General features: G+C 40.9%; 1 protein-coding gene across 3 annotated transcripts in view; it reads left to right on the top strand.

Moving 5' to 3' along the window:
* Positions 1–9112, top strand: part of SLC9A6 (solute carrier family 9 member A6) — a 55996-nt gene extending 46884 nt beyond the window's left edge. Inside the window, exons 15-17 of one of the 3 annotated variants that reach the window (XR_009450683.1) lie at positions 165–270; positions 6434–7542; positions 8540–9112. Coding sequence is in view for 2 of the 3 variants with exons in the window: in XM_059679656.1 (XP_059535639.1) it covers positions 165–270; positions 6434–6706 (379 nt within the window). In the remaining variant the exon portion in view is untranslated. Of the gene's footprint in view, positions 1–164; positions 271–6433 lie in introns of all 3 variants that reach the window. The other 2 variants (XM_059679657.1, XM_059679656.1) reach the window with 2 other exon arrangements.
* The last annotated feature ends 8752 nt before the right edge of the window (positions 9113–17864 follow it).

The raw sequence follows: 17864 nt of genomic DNA, 5'->3' as shown, positions 1-17864 counted from the left end.
ATAACAAAAGCTCCCTTTGCTATCTCACTGACATAATGTGGTGATGAAATGAGACAACATATGTGAAATTCCTTTGCTATCCATTCAAATAGTGGTTGTTATTAAATGAGTTGTTCTTTTAAATTTGTGAAGAAAGGAACACAGCTCTTCCTTAACCAGTACAGCTATCTGAAGCCTCTGCTGACGCATAGTGGGCCTCCTCTCACAACAACACTCCCTGCCTGCTGTGGACCCATTGCCAGATGCCTAACCAGCCCCCAGGCTTATGAAGTAAGTGGGTTTTATCCAAAACCTAAGCTCTTTATTAAGTTAAATTTATTTGCTCTGTGGTTCAGTTACTAGTTTTGTTTTGTTTTGCTTGCCTTTAAGGTATAAAATCCATGAGAGGGAATATAAGCATATATATTTTGCTCAGCCAGAAAATAAACTGAAATCTATAAATATAATTTACTAGAGGCCGGTGCATGAAAATTCATGCACTGGAGGGGGCGTCCCTCAGCCCGGCCTGCCCCCTCTCACAGTCCAGGAGCCCTCAGGGGCGGGAGGTGACCCGGCGATCAGAGGAAGGCGATGTCCCCATCACACCTCTGCTGCTGCCACTGCTGGCAGCGCAAGCCTCAGCCGGCCCTGGTTACCTGAGCCTCGGGCGGCCTGGGCGGCTGGGCAGCTGCCATCCAAGGCTTGCCTGTGCCTAGGGCAGGCCCTTGGCAGCTGGGCAGCCACCACCTGAGGCTTGTCTGCACCTTGGGCCTTGGCTGGGCAGCTGCCATCCAAGGCTTGCCTGCACCTTGGGCCGGTCCTGGGTGTCTGGGGTGCTTAGGGGACTGAGGGACTCTGGAGGCAGGTGTACAGCAAGGCCATGCGCCTGCTGCCCTGGTGGGGCTGAGGGGACTGGGTGCCGCCATCTTGTGGCTGTGGGTGCCGCCATCTTTAAGGGTGTGACATGACCGTCAATTAGCATATTCCCTTCTTATTGGCTGTTGGTGCCACCATCTTTGAGGGCATGGTGGTCAATTAGCATATTCCCTACTTATTGGCTGTGGGCGCTGCCATCTCTGAGATTGGGGCAGTCAGTTAGCATATTCCCTCCTTATTGGCTGTGGGTGCTGCCATCTTTGAGGGTGGGGCAGTCAGTTGGCATATTCCCTCCTTATTGGCTGTGGGCGCCTCCATCTTTGCGACGAGGGTCAATTAGCATATTCCCTCTTTATTAGATAGGATAGCCTTTGAAACAGCATTTGAAAACAAATCTAGAATAGTACCTCATTTAACTGTTGGTGATTTTAATAAATAATTCTATTTCCATGCTGGTTTTCATTTATTTGTAGTATGAAGCCTAAGCTCAGTACCAAATGTGTGTCTTAATTTATAAATTCAGGTTGTCACAGTCATATTGAGGAGATTAATGAAACAATCTTTGATGCCCCTAAAATGCAACAGATGATCTTTTATTTCACACTTACCATCTTTTGTATCTTAGGGAAGCTTTTTCTACCTCTATTCCACATAGCTGGGAGGTGTGAGCATAACTAGATATAATCTAGATACCATATTTTTTATTGATTTCAGAGAGAGGAAGAGAGAGGGAGAGAGAGGTAGAAATATCAATGATGAGAGAGAATCATCAATTGGCTGTCTCCTGCACGCCCCCCGGCCCCCAATGGGGATCAAGCCATAACCCAGGCATGTGCCCTGATCAGGAATTGAACTGGTGAGCTCTTGGTGCTCAACCACTGAGCCATGCCTGTTAGGCAGATGCCATATTTTTTTTCTTAGCTACCAACATATGATTGATGAGTTGGCAAGTGGTACAACAAAGAAAGAAAATGACAAATGCTAACCAGCTTTTACTTTAATGTATGAACATTTTATTTTTAAGTTCTTTCCAAAAAAAGAATTATTTCTAACCTAACCCTTCAAAATAATCTATAGTATCAAATAAAGTGACCATGTTAAGAAAACTCACCAGTCCTAACTGGTTTGGCTCAGTGGATAGAGCGTCAGCCTACGGACTGAAGGGTCCTGGGTTCGATTCCGGTCAAGGGCATGTACCTTGGTTGCAGTCACATCCCCAGTAGGGGGTGTGCAGGAGGCAGCTGATCGATGTTTCTCTCTCATAAATGTTTCTAACTCTCTATTTCTCTCCCTTCCTTCTCTAAAAAAATCAATAAAATATATTTTAAAAAAAAGAAAACTCGCCAATTTTGACTACTCTGATGCAACATCTTGAATAGAGAGGCGAGACTGTGGTGGAGCAGTGCAGACATGCACTCCCCCAGTTCTCTGTGGTGTGTTAGTGCAGACCCCACAGAGAATAGATGGAGATGATTAGACTCACTCAGTGGGGGTGGCACCTGGATCAGGGTGGAGTGCCTTAGAGCTTTGTGTTACATTTAGTCATGAGTTACATTTCTGACAGATTGTGCTGCTGGGATGACGGAACACCACATGTTGTCTCTTCTCTCCCTCCCACATTGCCCAAAGTCCCCTCTCTCAAACACAATCTCCTTTCCCTCTGTGCTCTGTGGTTCTGTGCAGAGGGGTCAGACAGCTCTGTTGGTGAATCAGTGAAGCTCAGCTCTTGGATTTCAGAGACCCACTCAGCCATCTCCAAAAGTCAGAAGAGTTTCAGAAGGACTGTGTGTCCTGTGGAATAAAGCAAAATAGGACATTGTGGTATTAGTTTCCTAGTGCTGCTGTAACAAGTAGTACAACTGAATGGTTTAACAACAGAAATTTATTGTCTCACAGTTCTGGTAGACCTGGTTCCTTCTGAGGGCTGTGAGGGAGAATCTGTTCCATTGCCTCTCTCCTAGTTTCCTAGCTTGGGGTTTGCTGCCAAGCTTTGGCATCCTTGGCTTATAGATATATCACACAGATCTCTGTCTTCATCTTTACGTGGTATTCTCTGTGTGTGTGTGTCCAAGTCTCCCCTTTTTATAAGAATATTCAAACAGTATGAAATGTACAAAGTGAGAAATAAAAGTTGCCCTCCTCCTACCTATATCCCTTAGGGCAAGCATGTCAAACTCAAAGGCTAACATGGGCCAAATAAACCAGGTTTAAGTTTATGTGGGCCACAAAAAAAAAAAAGCTTCAATTCTTCAATTTTTATAGAAACATAGGTTTATTTCGATAGAGAAATGCTGAATACAAAGGGATCAAATAAATGAGTAATCATTAACCTAAAATAATAGAACATTTTAATAAAAAGTAATATTTTTTTCTTGAACATTAACTTACCAGACACTGAATAACTGGACAAATTAATAAGCGTAACACAAATAAACCTATTTTTCTTGTTCTCCGAAAGTGAAATATTTCCTGTTGCACACACCAAACAAATCAGTACAAGACTAATGATGTGGCAATTGGCTGCTAAAATATTCGCTGCTAGTATTAGTGGAGAGAAATGGTGCGCCTGCGCATAAGGCGCGTAAGGGAAATGAATGCAACATGATTATAGTAATCAGTCATTAGCGAACGTTGTAGTTTGTTATTTATAATTATGTATAACAAGATATTGTAAAAATTAAGTTACAAAATTTTTATTAAAATGTTTCTTACATACCGTTATATTGGCTGGGCCGCAAAAATATTCATTGTGGGCCACATGTAGCCTACAGGCCACGAGTTTGACATGCTTGCCTTAGAGGAAGTCTACTAAGGTTTTATTGTGGATACCTCCTGAAATATTTTATCTTCACAAACTTATATGTATATATATAGCTGTTACTGTCTTACACAAATAAGATCATAATCAGTGTATTGTCCTGCTACTTGCTTTTTTATTTTTTGCTTAATGATATGTCATGGCTACCTTTTTAAGAGTACATGCGATCCTTTGGCTTCTCTTTATTTGTAGCTGCATAGTGCTCCATTGTATGGCTATCCCAAGATTAATTTAGTCAGTCTCCTATGGATAGACCTTTAAGTTGTTTTCTTTTCCTTTTTGTTATTACAAGCAATGTTTATGGTGAGTATCCTTGTGAATCTAAATTTACTCAAGTATATAACGGTATAGAGAATAGATTTTAAAGGTTAAATTGCTGGGTCCAAAAGCATATATGCATTTTTAAATTTGATAGATACATCCCCAAACTTCAAACTTAATAAAGAAAGACATTAGGATGTGCTGAAGAGCTCCTGCTGACATTTGAAGGTGTCACAGACCTTTGCTCTGAGCATTGCTGAATTAAGTGATACGACACTAGTTAGACTTAGTGTTTTAACTAGGTTAGGCAGGTAGGAATTATAGTTGGTTGGTTGTTACGGGTTTGATCTTTATCTTTGACTATTTAGGCAAATTTCTAGCAAAGCAAAGCAAATTAAATTTATTTTATTTTGTCTAGTAGTCTCCTCAGTCTATTTGACTATCTTACACAATTTTGTTGTTGTTAATCCTTACACGAGGATATTTTTACTTTATTTTAGAGAGAGTGGAAGGGAGAGGGAGAGAGAAACATCGATGTGAGAGAGACACGTTGATTGGTTGCCTCTTACACACACCCTGACCAGGGCCAGGTAACCTGCAACCGAGGTACGTGCCCTTGACAGGAATTGAACCCGGGACCCTTCAGTCTGCAGGTCAACACTCTATCCACTGAGCCAAACCAGCGAGGGCCTCTTACACAAATTTAAAATTTCAAACACACATAGTATTGGAGAGCTGGATGTAAGATGTTTCTATCAGCTCTATTCTCCTAAGGAGTATTAGACACACAGGTTGTTGTTATTTTTTCCCCTTGATCATTATGAGTGGTTAGAATGATTCCTACTCTTTTTTTTTTTTAATATATTTTATTGGTTTTTCACAGAGAGGAAGGGATAGGGACAGAGAGTCAGAAACATTGACGAGAGAGAAAGATCCATCAGCTGCCTCCTGCACGCCCCGCACTGGGGATGCGCCTGCAACCAAGGTACATGCCCCCGACCGGAATCAAACCTGGGACCCTTCAGTCCGCAGGCCAACGCTCTATCCACTGAGCCAAACCGGTTTGGCGATTCCTACTCTTTACGTTAAAAATAACTTTCTTATTTTTAAAAGTAATGTGTATTCATTATAATAAAATTTGTGATAGTACAGAAACATAAAGAAGAAAATAAAAATTACTAGCAACCCTAGCATGCAAAGATAACTGTCATCATTTTGTTGAATGCCCTTTTAGACTTTTCTATGCATACATACATTATTTTTTTACCAAAATGGCACTATATATTCTTGACTTTTTTCCCTTTTGTAGAGCTTTATTCAATTATACTCTTTGGGCCACAAAGTTTACATTAGAACCAAAGTTTATCAAGCTGGGAGACAAGTATGCAGTGAGGATTCAACATATTTGGGGGATATTGTATTTCTAGGCATTGTTAATACAGAAGTAAAAGCTTCATTTATATAAGTCCATTCAATAATCAATTGAAATTAGTTTAGTGAATTCTCTCTATATGCCCCAAACTATTAGGTTATTGGACTAGAGCCGTGGTCGGCAAACTGCGGCTCACAAGCCACATGAGGCTTTTTTGGCCCCTTGAGTGTGGCTCTTCCTAAGCCTTAGGAGTACCCTAATTAAGTTAATAACAGTGTACCTACCTATATAGTTTAAGTTTAAATAATTGGGCTCAAAAGAAATTTCAATAGTTGTACTGTTGATATTTGGCTCTGTTGACTAATGAGTTTGCTGACCACTGGACTAGAGCATAGAAGGGACTTAGTCTAGTGGGGGGAGAGTGCAAAATAGACCAGTGTCATTGCAGTTACAAGGGTGAGTGACACTCTAGGGCAGTGGTTCTCAACCTTCTGGCCCTTTAAATACAGTTCCTCATGTTGTGACCCAACCATAAAATTATTTTCATTGCTACTTCATAACTATAATGTTGCTACTGTTATGAATCGTAATGTAAATATCTGATATGCAGGATGGTCTTAGGCGACCCCTGTGAAAGGGTCGTTCGACCCCCAAAGGGGTCGCAACCCACAGGTTTAGAACCGCTGCTCTAGGGAGAGGGCTAAGTACAGGATTAGGGGAGAACATAGCAGGTACACCTCAGCTAGTCTTGGAAATTCAAGAATGACTTCTGGGAGAAAATGACTCTAAGCCGAGACCTCATTGATAATGAGGTGATAATCACGTGAAGGAGGGCAGAAGAGACAGTAGGTAAGCGAAACCTTGAAAGATTTAAGCAGCTGTCAGCAGCTTAGTCTAGCCAGAACACAATGGGGCTATTGGGGTTGGGGAAGTTGACTGTAGTGGGAGATGAAGCTGATGGCACAAGTCAACAATGTCTTTTAGGTCAAGGAAAGGACTTTAGACTTTATCCCAAGGGCAGCTGCTACCCCTGAGGGGTTTAAATAGGGAGTCCTTGAAAATTCTGCTATTGGAAATGTTTCTTGAATTTCTTAACAATTCTTAAAACTTATTTTATTTGCTTTTAGAACCAGGAGCAATTGAAAGATGATGATTCCGATCTTATTCTCAATGATGGTGATATTAGTTTGACGTATGGGGATTCTACTGTGAGCACTGAATCAGCAACATCTGGTGGCCCAAGGAGATTTATGGGCAACAGTTCTGAAGATGCCTTGGACCGCGAGCTTGCATTTGGGGACCATGAACTGGTCATTCGGGGAACACGCCTAGTCCTTCCTATGGATGATTCTGAACCCCCATTAAATTTGTTAGATAATACGAGACACAGTCCAGCCTAAATTTACTAATATTCACTTAGTGATTTGTAAAATTTGCACATGTGATTGTGAAGAAATTCGTACTACCTAAAAAGTCCCAGTGCATGTCTGAATGTTTAAGCTATATAAATGCTATTTATATGGCATTGAAAGAATATAAATATGTACGAGGCAGATTGTGAACAAACTCTTCTTTTATGTTTTATTGGCTGCACTATGTAGACTGGATCTGTTTTAGAAATTTATTTTAAGTGATGCTGTGTGTTCCGTTAGCTTTATGTCTCAGTTAAAATATAAAAAGTGACAGAGTTACTCTTTCTTATATTTACCTGACACTTAACAAGAGTACCATGTTTTTGTGATGTGAATTAATTTTGTTTTGTAGGAGGAGAGGGGAAGAAGAAAGAGGGAATGTTATTTCAGGGGAAGCCCAGAGAGGAGAGGTTCCTTTGATAGGAGACTTGTGTTGATTGTTGCTGCCTTTGTCCTGACCTTTTCTTTCCTTTTTCTCTGGTGGCCTGTTGTGGCACAAGAGGCTGATGGCATTCTAATCTTGCCCCATTCAGGTTGGGGAGTGAAGTGGGGCCCTTTCCCCCCTTTGCTATGAAAGAACCGATTCCTTGACTATAGTACACTACTGTTGGGAAAAGAAGGCTGCACTTGACTTCCAAGACTTTGTTTCTTTTCTTCCAGACCAAGATCGTAGAAGACGCATCCAGCCAGCTTAGCCAAAGTACAGGCATATATAGTTCAGGACACTTGATTTCAATTTGAAGGAGCTGGGCAGGCTGTGAGGGGGCAGAGGGCAGGAGAGGAGTAAAGAGAATGGTGGCATGCAGGTCTCTCTTCCCAAATATGTAAATATTCTATACCAGATAAGTTTAAATAAGGAACTCATTGCTGCTTACTTTCTGATTTCTGTACTTGATCTGTACAACAAGCTTTGTGGTCACAAGTTTTTATATCGATTTAAATTGCTGCTCTTTAGCAGACAAACAGGAGCAAAATGTAAAATTTTTGAACTTAACTGTGTCTAACTGTCACTTGTTAGTCTGTAGTTAATGTTAAAAGTTAATTTATGAATCCATGATCTTTGCACACTACACCAAATTTGGTCATAAGAGAAATTCAGTGCTCTGGAGAGCTTATTGTAAGGGTGGTGATTCCTCTGTGTGTACTGGTGTAGTTGTCTTTATTTTCATGTTATTATTTAATATGAAATACCTAAGCTGCCATGTGTTTTTGTTTTTTACAATCTTCAAGGAAGAATGCATAACAATTTCCCATTTCATAGTCAGAGTATGAAAGTGGATGCTATTTTGTGATGCCTAAAATACCTAAAGGTTCATTGAATGCTGGGAAGGGGGATACTTTCTTATGTTGATTCTAACCTGTTAATGTTTCTGAAGGAAAAGAGAAACTTTGTGGGTTTCCCCCCTCAGGTCTGAGTAGCATTGCCTTAAATTTTATCCAGTTCAAAAATTGATTTATTTACATGATGTTCAAATTTTCCAACAAAAAATATCTTTCCAAAAAAATATATTTATTCTCCCAAAGGTATCTGTGCTGTTGTAAATACTCCTTGAGATTTTAAGGGAATTCTACTGTTGTACACTTGAGTGGCAGCTCTAACTGTTGGCAGAGCCATTTGTTATATGTGATAGTGACTTTCCTGCTATGCAGGAACCCTGTGAAGTGTGCATTTTATATGATGTGTGCCTCTTCATGCAATCAATACTTTCTTGTTAATGTATGCTTGAGGGGCTTTAAACTTCAGTGTCATTTACTCATGAAGTTATTCACGTTGTAAAAGGATATACAAGAAATTAACAGCTACCTTTTTTATTCTTTCAGGTTACTAAGCTCACTTTATGAAAATGACTATAAATACTTAGCATGACATTTTGGTAACTTGTCTGTTTCAGCATGCATATGACTTTTCCTTAGAGAAACTGATAATGCTTGAGTCAACTAAATCAGCCTTTGTAAATTATCAAAGGGGAACCAAGTCTGCTGTGCTCACATCAGCATCTGGAAGATTCTCCTCTCTTCTAATCTATGTGCACATCTCCAAGCAAAGAAGGAAAAAAACAAACTCTGCTCATACATCTGTGGGTTTAGACACCTGAATGGACCTAGATGAACTACAGTTTGAATTGCCATCACGCACAAGTAGAGCTGCTCTCGGACTTTTCTGTTCTTTGTGAACCTTACACGTTTAAATGACTTGAACCTTCTCTTTTAAAGTTATTTTTTAAGGTTCCTTGGCATTTTATCCTAGTTGTCCGTGTTTGGCAATGTGATGTTATAGTAATAGACTTCTAATCTTTATGTATTTTTTGTTTTCCTCTGGAGTACTTGGACAAATGTTATAGTGGTTTCTTTTAGGAAAATCTGTCATTAAAAAAATTATAGCCTTGCAAATAACTACTCACCGTATTTACGTCACAGTTTATTCTAGTGAGAAGTAAAGAGTGCTGACTCATTTATTTTTGTACATATATATCTACTGGGAAAGGAGGAAGAAAGATGTTTTAAAAAGAAACAAACAGAAACCTAACAACATAATTTATGGGGTGGCAAATTTGTGGTGCTTATGTGTAAGGCTGGATGTATTTACTTATGGGGACAATTGAACCATTTATGAAATATGACTCAAATCAGTCAAATCCTGTTGCACTGGTTGGTAGCCTGTTAACTCAGTAATGGATAATGTAATGAAAATGTTAGTTCCATTTTATGGAGAGAGTAAATTCTGTATCCAGTTAGGTAGAAAGACAGTTCCACATTTGGCTGAAAGCATGATCACACAAATAGTTCTTTTTCCAAGTTAGAGCTAGGTCTTTCTTTTTGTACATAAGAAGCTAGGTTAAATTTTGCTGGCAGTAATTTTGTATAACATAGTAATGGCACCAACCACCCTATTTCTGTGTTGTTGCCATCCATTCCAGCTTCCTTGCTCATGGTCCTGTGAGAGACACAGCTAGTGGACTTACACACCACAGGCTCTTTTCTTGACTAAACCCCTGTTTTCTAATTCACAAATCAAACCCTACATTAGATTTTAGCAATAAACTTGTTAACATGACTCAATACATGAGCATATGGAGGTGAAAGTATAGATGTTTTGACTTAATCAAAAAGTCCTTGATAGGAAGTACCCCACATATAATGCAGTATGAGGTATAAGGCTTGAAATAAATTAGACATGATAACAATAGTTCCCCTTTTTTGAGCCCCTCTTAGATAAAACAATGTGTATATGAGATATTTTTATATCTATATTAATTTAATCTTAATCATTCTGTGGGGGAACATTCTATTCTCATTTCAAAGCTTAGGAAATGGGTTCAGAAAAGTTATCATACTGCTATTAAGTGAAAAAGCCAGGACTCAAATCCAATCTTGACTCCAAAGTCTAAACTGTTAACCACTACTCTACTGGCTTCATTGTCAAGATCCAGGCTAATCCATCTTGGCTATACCTAGAAAGATGATGAAGGGAACAGCAGACTTCTATCCTGCTGCCTACCACCTATATGTCATCAGGGTAGGACATGAATTCCCAGTTCTGTTCCTCCACTTGCTGCACTATTGACTGCAGATAAGAGTTCCCTGGTTGGGAAGTTTCTCATATTATTACTAAAACTAGAGGCCCAGTGCATGAAATTCATGTACGGGGGTGGGGGGGTCCCTCAGCCTGGCCTGCACCCTCTCGCAATCCAGGACCCCTCAGGGGATGTCCGACTGCTAGTTTAGGCCTCATCCCACAGTCGGATATCCCTCTTGAAATCTGGGACCACTGGGTCCTAACCTGGCCTGCCTGCCTGCCTGATTGCCCCTAACCACTCTGCCTGCCTACCACATTGTCCCTAACCACTCGCCTGCCTGCCTGATTGACCCTAACCACCTTTGCCTCAGCCCCCGCCACTGTGGCTTCATCCAGAAGGACATCTGGAATGACATCCAGAAGGTCGTTTGTCTGGTCTAATTAGCATATTATGCTTTTATTATTACAGATGCCTGTGTCTCTGAGCCCATGGGCTAGGCAATCTGGCTAGCATCATGCCTTCACACTCTAACTTTCAACATTTTCACCAAGGTGCCCATGTCTTAGGGCAGAGATTATGGTTCTGAATAATGATTCTGTGACCACATAGTTTGGTGTAATAGAAAAACCCCAGGCTTTGGAGCTACACATAACTGGGTTCAAATCGAGACTCTGCTACTTGCTTATTGTGTAACATTGGCCAGTTGCCTTTCCACTTACTTAGCTGTAAAGTTAATTTATTAAGAAATAGTTGAGTGCTTACTTTGTGCCACACACAGTGGATACAGCAGCAAACAACAAAAGTCTCTCCTCTCACAGCATATTCTACAGCAGTGGTTCTCAACCTTCCTAATGCTGCGATCCTTTAATACAGTTCCTCATGTTGTGGTGACCCCCAACCATAAAATTATTTTCGTTGCTACTTCATAACTGTAATTTTGCTACTGTTATGAATCATAATGTAAATATCTGATATGCAGGGTGTATTTTCATTGTTATAAATTGAACATAATTAAAACATAGTGATTAATTCCAAAAACAATATGTAATTATATATGTGTTTTCCGATGGTCTTAGGCGACCCCTGTGAAAGGGTCGTTCGTCCCCCAAAGGGGTCGCGACCCACAGGTTGAGAACCACTGTTCTGCAGGAAATGCCAACAGCTATCACCAGTTGTTAGGAATTATTCATGCAAGAAAGACTGATTGCCTTCTGGTAGGGGAATCTCTATCTTAAATAATCAGCAAGTACATCAAATACAATAATCATAAGGCTATGATGGAAAACTATAGGAAGCCATGAGGGAGGACTCAGATCTGGTGGTAGAAGAGGGAAGATTTTTCTGACCAAGTGATATTTTAGCTGAACCCTCAAGAGTAAGCAAAGGGTCAACCAGATGAAGGGGGTGAGGATGAGGAACATGCTAGGCAGAGTGAACAGTGACAGCCCTCTACCTACACTTGATCTTCCATACAACATTCAATCAAATAATTATTGAGTGACCAACATACCATGTACTGTGCTATATCCACATAGTGAGGAATAAATACATGCGGGCTCCACTCATAACACTTGCATATTAGTGTGGAAAACAGGACATAGTACCCAAGAATCATCTGGAACCCAAACCTTCCCCTCAACTTCCTCCCCTTCAGCTCTCTCCCACTGCACCTCTCAGGCAACTCCACACCCCTCCTCTGTATAGCACCCTTCAGAACTTTGAAAAGAGGAGCTGGTATGTCTTTTCTGAGTCATTTCACTCCCGCCCCCCGCCCCCGCCAGGCTTACAACCCCATTCCCTTCTTTTCTTCTGGACATATACCAGAAGATCATTGTTCTAGACATTTTTATGAATGTGCCTAAGACCATATTGGCTTTCTGTTTCAGTGGCCACTTCCCCCTCATCTTATGGTGGGCTGCCACCAGAAAGTGGGCCAGCCCCCTGCCCTCATGGACCTTACATTCCAGTCAGCCATAAATAAACAAATATCCATAAAGTAATAAGAGATTGGGATAAGTGAGAAATAGGAAATGTGGTAGAGGGAGATGGGGACAGGGCAGATGTGGGAGGGCTTGTCAGATGGCCTTGCTCAGGAGGTAACAGTACCAAGGCTTGAAGGAGCCGGGCAGGCAGAAAACAGAGGAAGAGTGCTGGAAAGGTCTAGTTTAGGGTAGATACTCAAAGAATGTTTGTTGAAAGGAGTGAAATGTCTTCCTGACCTTTATTGAGTTGGTTTTCAAAGGTCAGCATCGTAGCATAGAAGTGATATAATCCACAGTCCTAGCCCTGTCTGCCACTGGATGCTTTTAGGAAGCCAGTTAAACCCCTCTGAGCCTGTTTCTTCCTTTAAAAAATGATTATAGTCCATTGATTCAGTAAACATTTATTGAGCTATTGTCATATGCCAGCACTGTGGTAGGTACTGGATTATGATCCAGCCCCAAGTAGCTGCCAGGTCTGTCTAGGGAATCAGATGAAGTGATATACATTGAAGCATTTTGACCAGGATTTAGAAGGCTCTTGAAACTGAGGTTGAGTATTCTGTGATGTCTTGCTGATGAGGTGCTATATGAATAAAATATGGAAAACTTTTCACACTATGCTTCTACTCTGGGCTGCTTTCCTACAGAATCTCCAGTTCAGCGAGTTGGAGGTGTCCCAAGAGGTTGCCATGGCAAAGACTGAACTCTGAGAACTGGCTTAGCTGGGACTGTCATGGCTGCAGACTGAACTCCATGAGACCTGACAGTTTCTGGCCAATTCTGTCTGCGAGTGAAAGAGCCATATCTTTACCATGTACTCATACTGCAATTGCAGCTTGGGAGTCCTGCCCCTGGTGTCCTGGCTGGACTCCAGGTCTGCTCATTTTCCACTTGGTGCTGTCTGATGGGCACTGGGACCCACTAAAGAGACGCAGCTTAGTTGTGCATGTTATTTCTTTTGCAGTGATGGAAAATTGCATTGAAGGCTCTGTGAGTGCTTCTTGGAAACAAGGTTTAATTTCTCCAGATTTGTTGGAACTGAAGTGATTCACTGTGTTTTTAAATTCTAATCCTACAAAAATTGCTTGAGAAGTATTCAAGTCTTGGTTGCTTTGGGAGTCATGAGGCTTTATTGCATGATTTTTTTTTTTATTTTGTTCATTTGAATTTCCTATACAGCTGTGTTCCCATGTGGACTAGGCCAAAAGCATGTGAGCTGTTGTTTTCATTTGAAAAATCTGGAAGTCTTCTGTCAGATAATGGAAGATGCCTGTTTTTTCAATCTTAGAGCTTGTTTAGTATGAGATTGCAAGATAATGACAATTGGACCCCCAATTGTGCTACAAAAAAACCTTTTTTAACATAATTGTGAAACATAAGCAATCACAGCTCCATTTTCTAAGGGGAACCAAGAGGTTGATAGTTAAGCATTCCAGTCAACTAATCTTTACTCACTAACTTCTGGTCACAGACCCTGAGTACCTCATATGGGTTGTGCGCTGGGCCAGGCACTAGTGGCACGGAGATGACTAAATCATTATTTTGATCTGAAGGTGACTGTGGCCAATTAGGTAAAAAGTATTTCAATTGTATGAAACTCATTAGAAAGTGTTTGCCGTATGGAATTCAGGTCCCTCCCTAATTGTGATTGATAGTTGGCAGAATAATGAACCCCAAAGATGTCCACACCCTAATCCCTGGAGCCTGTGAATACATTAAGTTACATGACAAAAGGAATTAAAGTTGTAGATGGAATTAAGGCTGCTAATCAACTGATTTTGAAATGGGGAGATATTCCTGGATTATCCAGGTGGGCCCAATCTAATCATACAGACCCTCCAAGCTTTCCTGGCAGTATTCAGAGAAAGAGAGGCGATTACAGAAGCAGGGTCAGAGAGATGCTACATTCCTGGCCTTAAAGATAGAAGGCGGCCCCTAGAATCTGGAAAGGGCAAGGAAAAGGGTTCTCCCCTAGAGAACACAAGCCTGCTGACACTTTGGTTTTAGCCCAACAAGATCTGTGCCAGACCTGTGACCTACATAACTATAAGATGACAAGTGGGTATTGTTTTAAGCCACTGAGTTTGTAGTGATTTGTTACAGGGTCAATGGGTAACTGGCACACTGACTTGGAGAGAGAGGTGTTGTCTATATTAGTATGCAGTTGTGAATGCCTGCTCTGTGTCAGGCACTGTGAATGGTGCTGAGGATACAAAATTTAACAAGATCCAGAGTCCACAGTCCAGTGGGTAAGACTAGCAAGTATAGAGACCATGTGGCACCACAATGAAGGAAAGCCCAGATGATAAACATACAACAGGGGAAAGGATGGGGAGGCTAAGGAAGCCCTGTCATTTCTATGACTTTAGCCTAGCTTTAACTAACACTTCCACATTACTCACTGGTGTAAGAAAATTTCCCAGGCCGCCATGCCCACTACATTACCAGGGAGTGACAGTGTATGGGATAACTGACCAATTTGGGTTCTAGAAAGATCACTCTCATTGTGGCTGCAGTGGAAAATATGGATTATTTGGATAGGGGCAAGAGTGGGCACAGATGATGGTTAGAAGACTTGGCCTGAGGGAGAGTGGTGGCCTGGACTAGAGAAATGTCAATGGAGATGGAGAAGAGGGAATAGATGCAAGAGACATTTAGTCCAATTCAACAAAACTTGGACACTAATCTAGTGAAGGAGTGAGAAGGGGCCATTTACAATGATTCTCAGAAATCTGGATTGGGCAAATGGGTGGGTGGAATGGTAGTAACTACAGTTTTAGAGCATAACTTTTTTGACAGCAATATTAAAATATGTATCAGTAAAGGTACAAATCTAAATTTGCCTCTGGATCACATAGGTAAGGACAGATGGAGCCCAATTGGGAAAAGGGGGGTAGGAGAAGGGGACTAAGTGCCTCAAACAAGAAAGTTGGGAGAGGATGCAAGTTTGAAAAACACCAGGACTTGTAATCCATTCTCCCATTATAACCTAGGAACATCTGTAGTTTCCTGATATGGGTGGTGTCTGGGGAAAATAAGTGTTTAAACCAAAGCAGAAAGCTTCCAAAGTTCTCAGGGAAGGAGGGTGGTGTTAGGAATGTTTTAAAAGTGCCTGACTCTGGATTTCGGTGTATCCTCCATAGCCGGAAGAATGAAAATATATGTTGTGGGATCTCTAAAATGCAGTTCTTAGCATTTTCCAGGAGGGTAAAGGGCCAAGAAATGAATACTGGATCTTGAAAGGAAGCTATGGCTAGTTAGCCAGACCCATTCTGGTTCTGTGGAGGATTATGTGCAAGCGAGGAAACTGCTTCACTTAGTGCTTTTCCCCAAAGGCTGTTGCAAGAGTTTCTAGCAAATCCAATCTAGTATCCAAAGCCTTCTGATATGCTGTTCTCAAACACTGTGTGCCATAAGCTTGCTAAAACAGTCAGCTCTTGAGCCGCAGTCTTTGTGGACCTTTGAGCCAAATAGCAACTATTGGAACGAGTTCATTAAATATACAGGGATACAAACTTTTTCAAAATCAATTTTTTCCTCAATAGAAGGAAATCAGCAATTGACAGTGTAAGTGACCAAAAAAAAACACCCCATAGATGCCTATATTACGATGAAGGAAACATCTGGTTTTTGTTTTCTTAACTTTCATTAATTCATCTGAGGTGTGAGTCACCAGCTCACCAGCCAATGTTTCCAAAATGAAGTCTTCCTTGCCTCTGGAATCGTTTGGAAAAGTCACTTAAGAACTACCTTGAGGGAAAGATGATCCACAGAGAGGTGTCATTTTAAAAAAAGTAATATTAGTCCTGATTGGTGTTTCTTGAAATTGCTTTTATGTTAGCCCATGATTACATTGATTCCTCAGCAGAATTTTATTTCTCCACCCAGAAATTGTAGGACTCATGTGCTGACTTTAAAATGTATATTCAACTCAGAACCTCACAAAGGACACCCTTCACTTATTGGTTCACTGTAGTCTTTCCTAGTAGCTGGTGGAGTTAGAGCTGTAGCCCCTAGGAACACTAAGGAAGGAGACATTTCTCCTGTACCTCTTGCCAAGGTTTTCCTGAACTTACACCAGTCTCACCCTACAAAGAAAGTTCAGGTGGAGACACCAATGAGAGAGGAAGATTACCTGCTGGGGATGGTTAGACCCTACCACCATTTGGGTTAGTGATTCTGTGTTGCACCCACTCCTCTTGATGACCAACATCCCATTTTCAAGATGACTGGTTAATATCTAGGACAGTGATGGCAAACCTTTTGAGCTTAGCGTGTCAGCATTTTGAAAAACCCTAACTTAACTCTGGTGCCGTGTCACATATAGAAATTTTTTGATATTTGCAACCATAGTAAAACAAAGACTTAGATTTTTGGTATTTATTTTATATATTTAAATGTCATTTAACAAAGAAAAATCAACCAAAAAAATGAGTCCGCATGTCACCTCTGACATGTGTGTCATAGGTTCGCCATCACTGATCTAGGACAAACCTGGCTGGTCCATACAATGATAGAACCAGCAACTTCGCTCTCATTACACTGTATTTTCTCCAGATGAGCTTTACTCTTTCTGACTCATTGGTAGGAATATCTGCAATGGGATTCAAACCTCTATCTTTTGTAGCAGACTAATTACTTGATTCTACTAATCATTCATTCATTCATTCATTCATTCAACAAACTGAGTGCCAGTCCTGGGTACTAGAAACTCAGAGGTGAATAAGGCATGGTACCTGCCCTCAAGGAGCTCACTGTCTAGTGGTAGAGACAGATTTATAATTAGGTGAATTATTATTCTATGGTTCCTGAAGAAGGTGGGGTTGAATTGAGCCTTGGCTTAAAGGATAAATTCTATATATAAGCCTGAAGCACAGGAGAGAGGTCTTGATTTGGGCAGTGGATGAGATCACCAATAGAAAGTGTATAATAGAAAGAGTCCTAGGAAAAAAAGCCAAGCAAAACCAGTGGCATTTAAAGGGAAAGTAGAATAAAAGGAGACAGAAGGAATAACTAGAAAGGTTGGTAGAAAACAAGGGGAGACTGGTGTTACAGATATCAAGGGAAGAAAGTGTTCAAAATACATTGTCAAAATCAGAAAAAGATGAAGTAATACATAGGAAGAAGAGCATCCATTGAATTCAGGAATATGGAGACATCACTGAACTGACCAATGGTGACAGTAAAGGAAGGGCAAAAGCAGGTTTAGGGGAGACCTGTTGACCGCTTGAATATGAGAGGTGAGGGAGAGTGGGATGTTAAAGGTAAACATCAGGTTTCTGCACTGAGTGAATGGTGGTTCCATTCCCAAGATGTGGAACCCAAGAAGAAGAATACATCAGGGGAGAGGGAAAGGGAAGGAGTTCAGGTTTGGACACATTGAGCATGAAGTACCTGTGGGCTAGCCAAATGGAGCCATCCAGTAAACCATTGGCTATGTGAGTCTGGAGCTTAAAATTCCTAGTTTGTAAATAAAATAGACTAAATGGCCATTTTTCCCCATAGAGAAATCCATGCTATCTTTTCATAATGCCCTTTACCAGGATCAATCTCTTAAATATTTTCTAATGTTTGGTATTTCTATGTGATTTCTCAACTGTGATTTTATTGAACCAGGAGACTCTGTACACATAATTTCTGCACTAT

Source organism: Myotis daubentonii, chromosome X (assembly GCF_963259705.1).
Source record: "Myotis daubentonii chromosome X, mMyoDau2.1, whole genome shotgun sequence".
NCBI classification, from domain to species: Eukaryota; Metazoa; Chordata; class Mammalia; order Chiroptera; family Vespertilionidae; genus Myotis; species Myotis daubentonii.
Note: the sequence above shows the minus strand (reverse complement) of the source record. Positions and strands in the feature narration are given on the sequence as shown.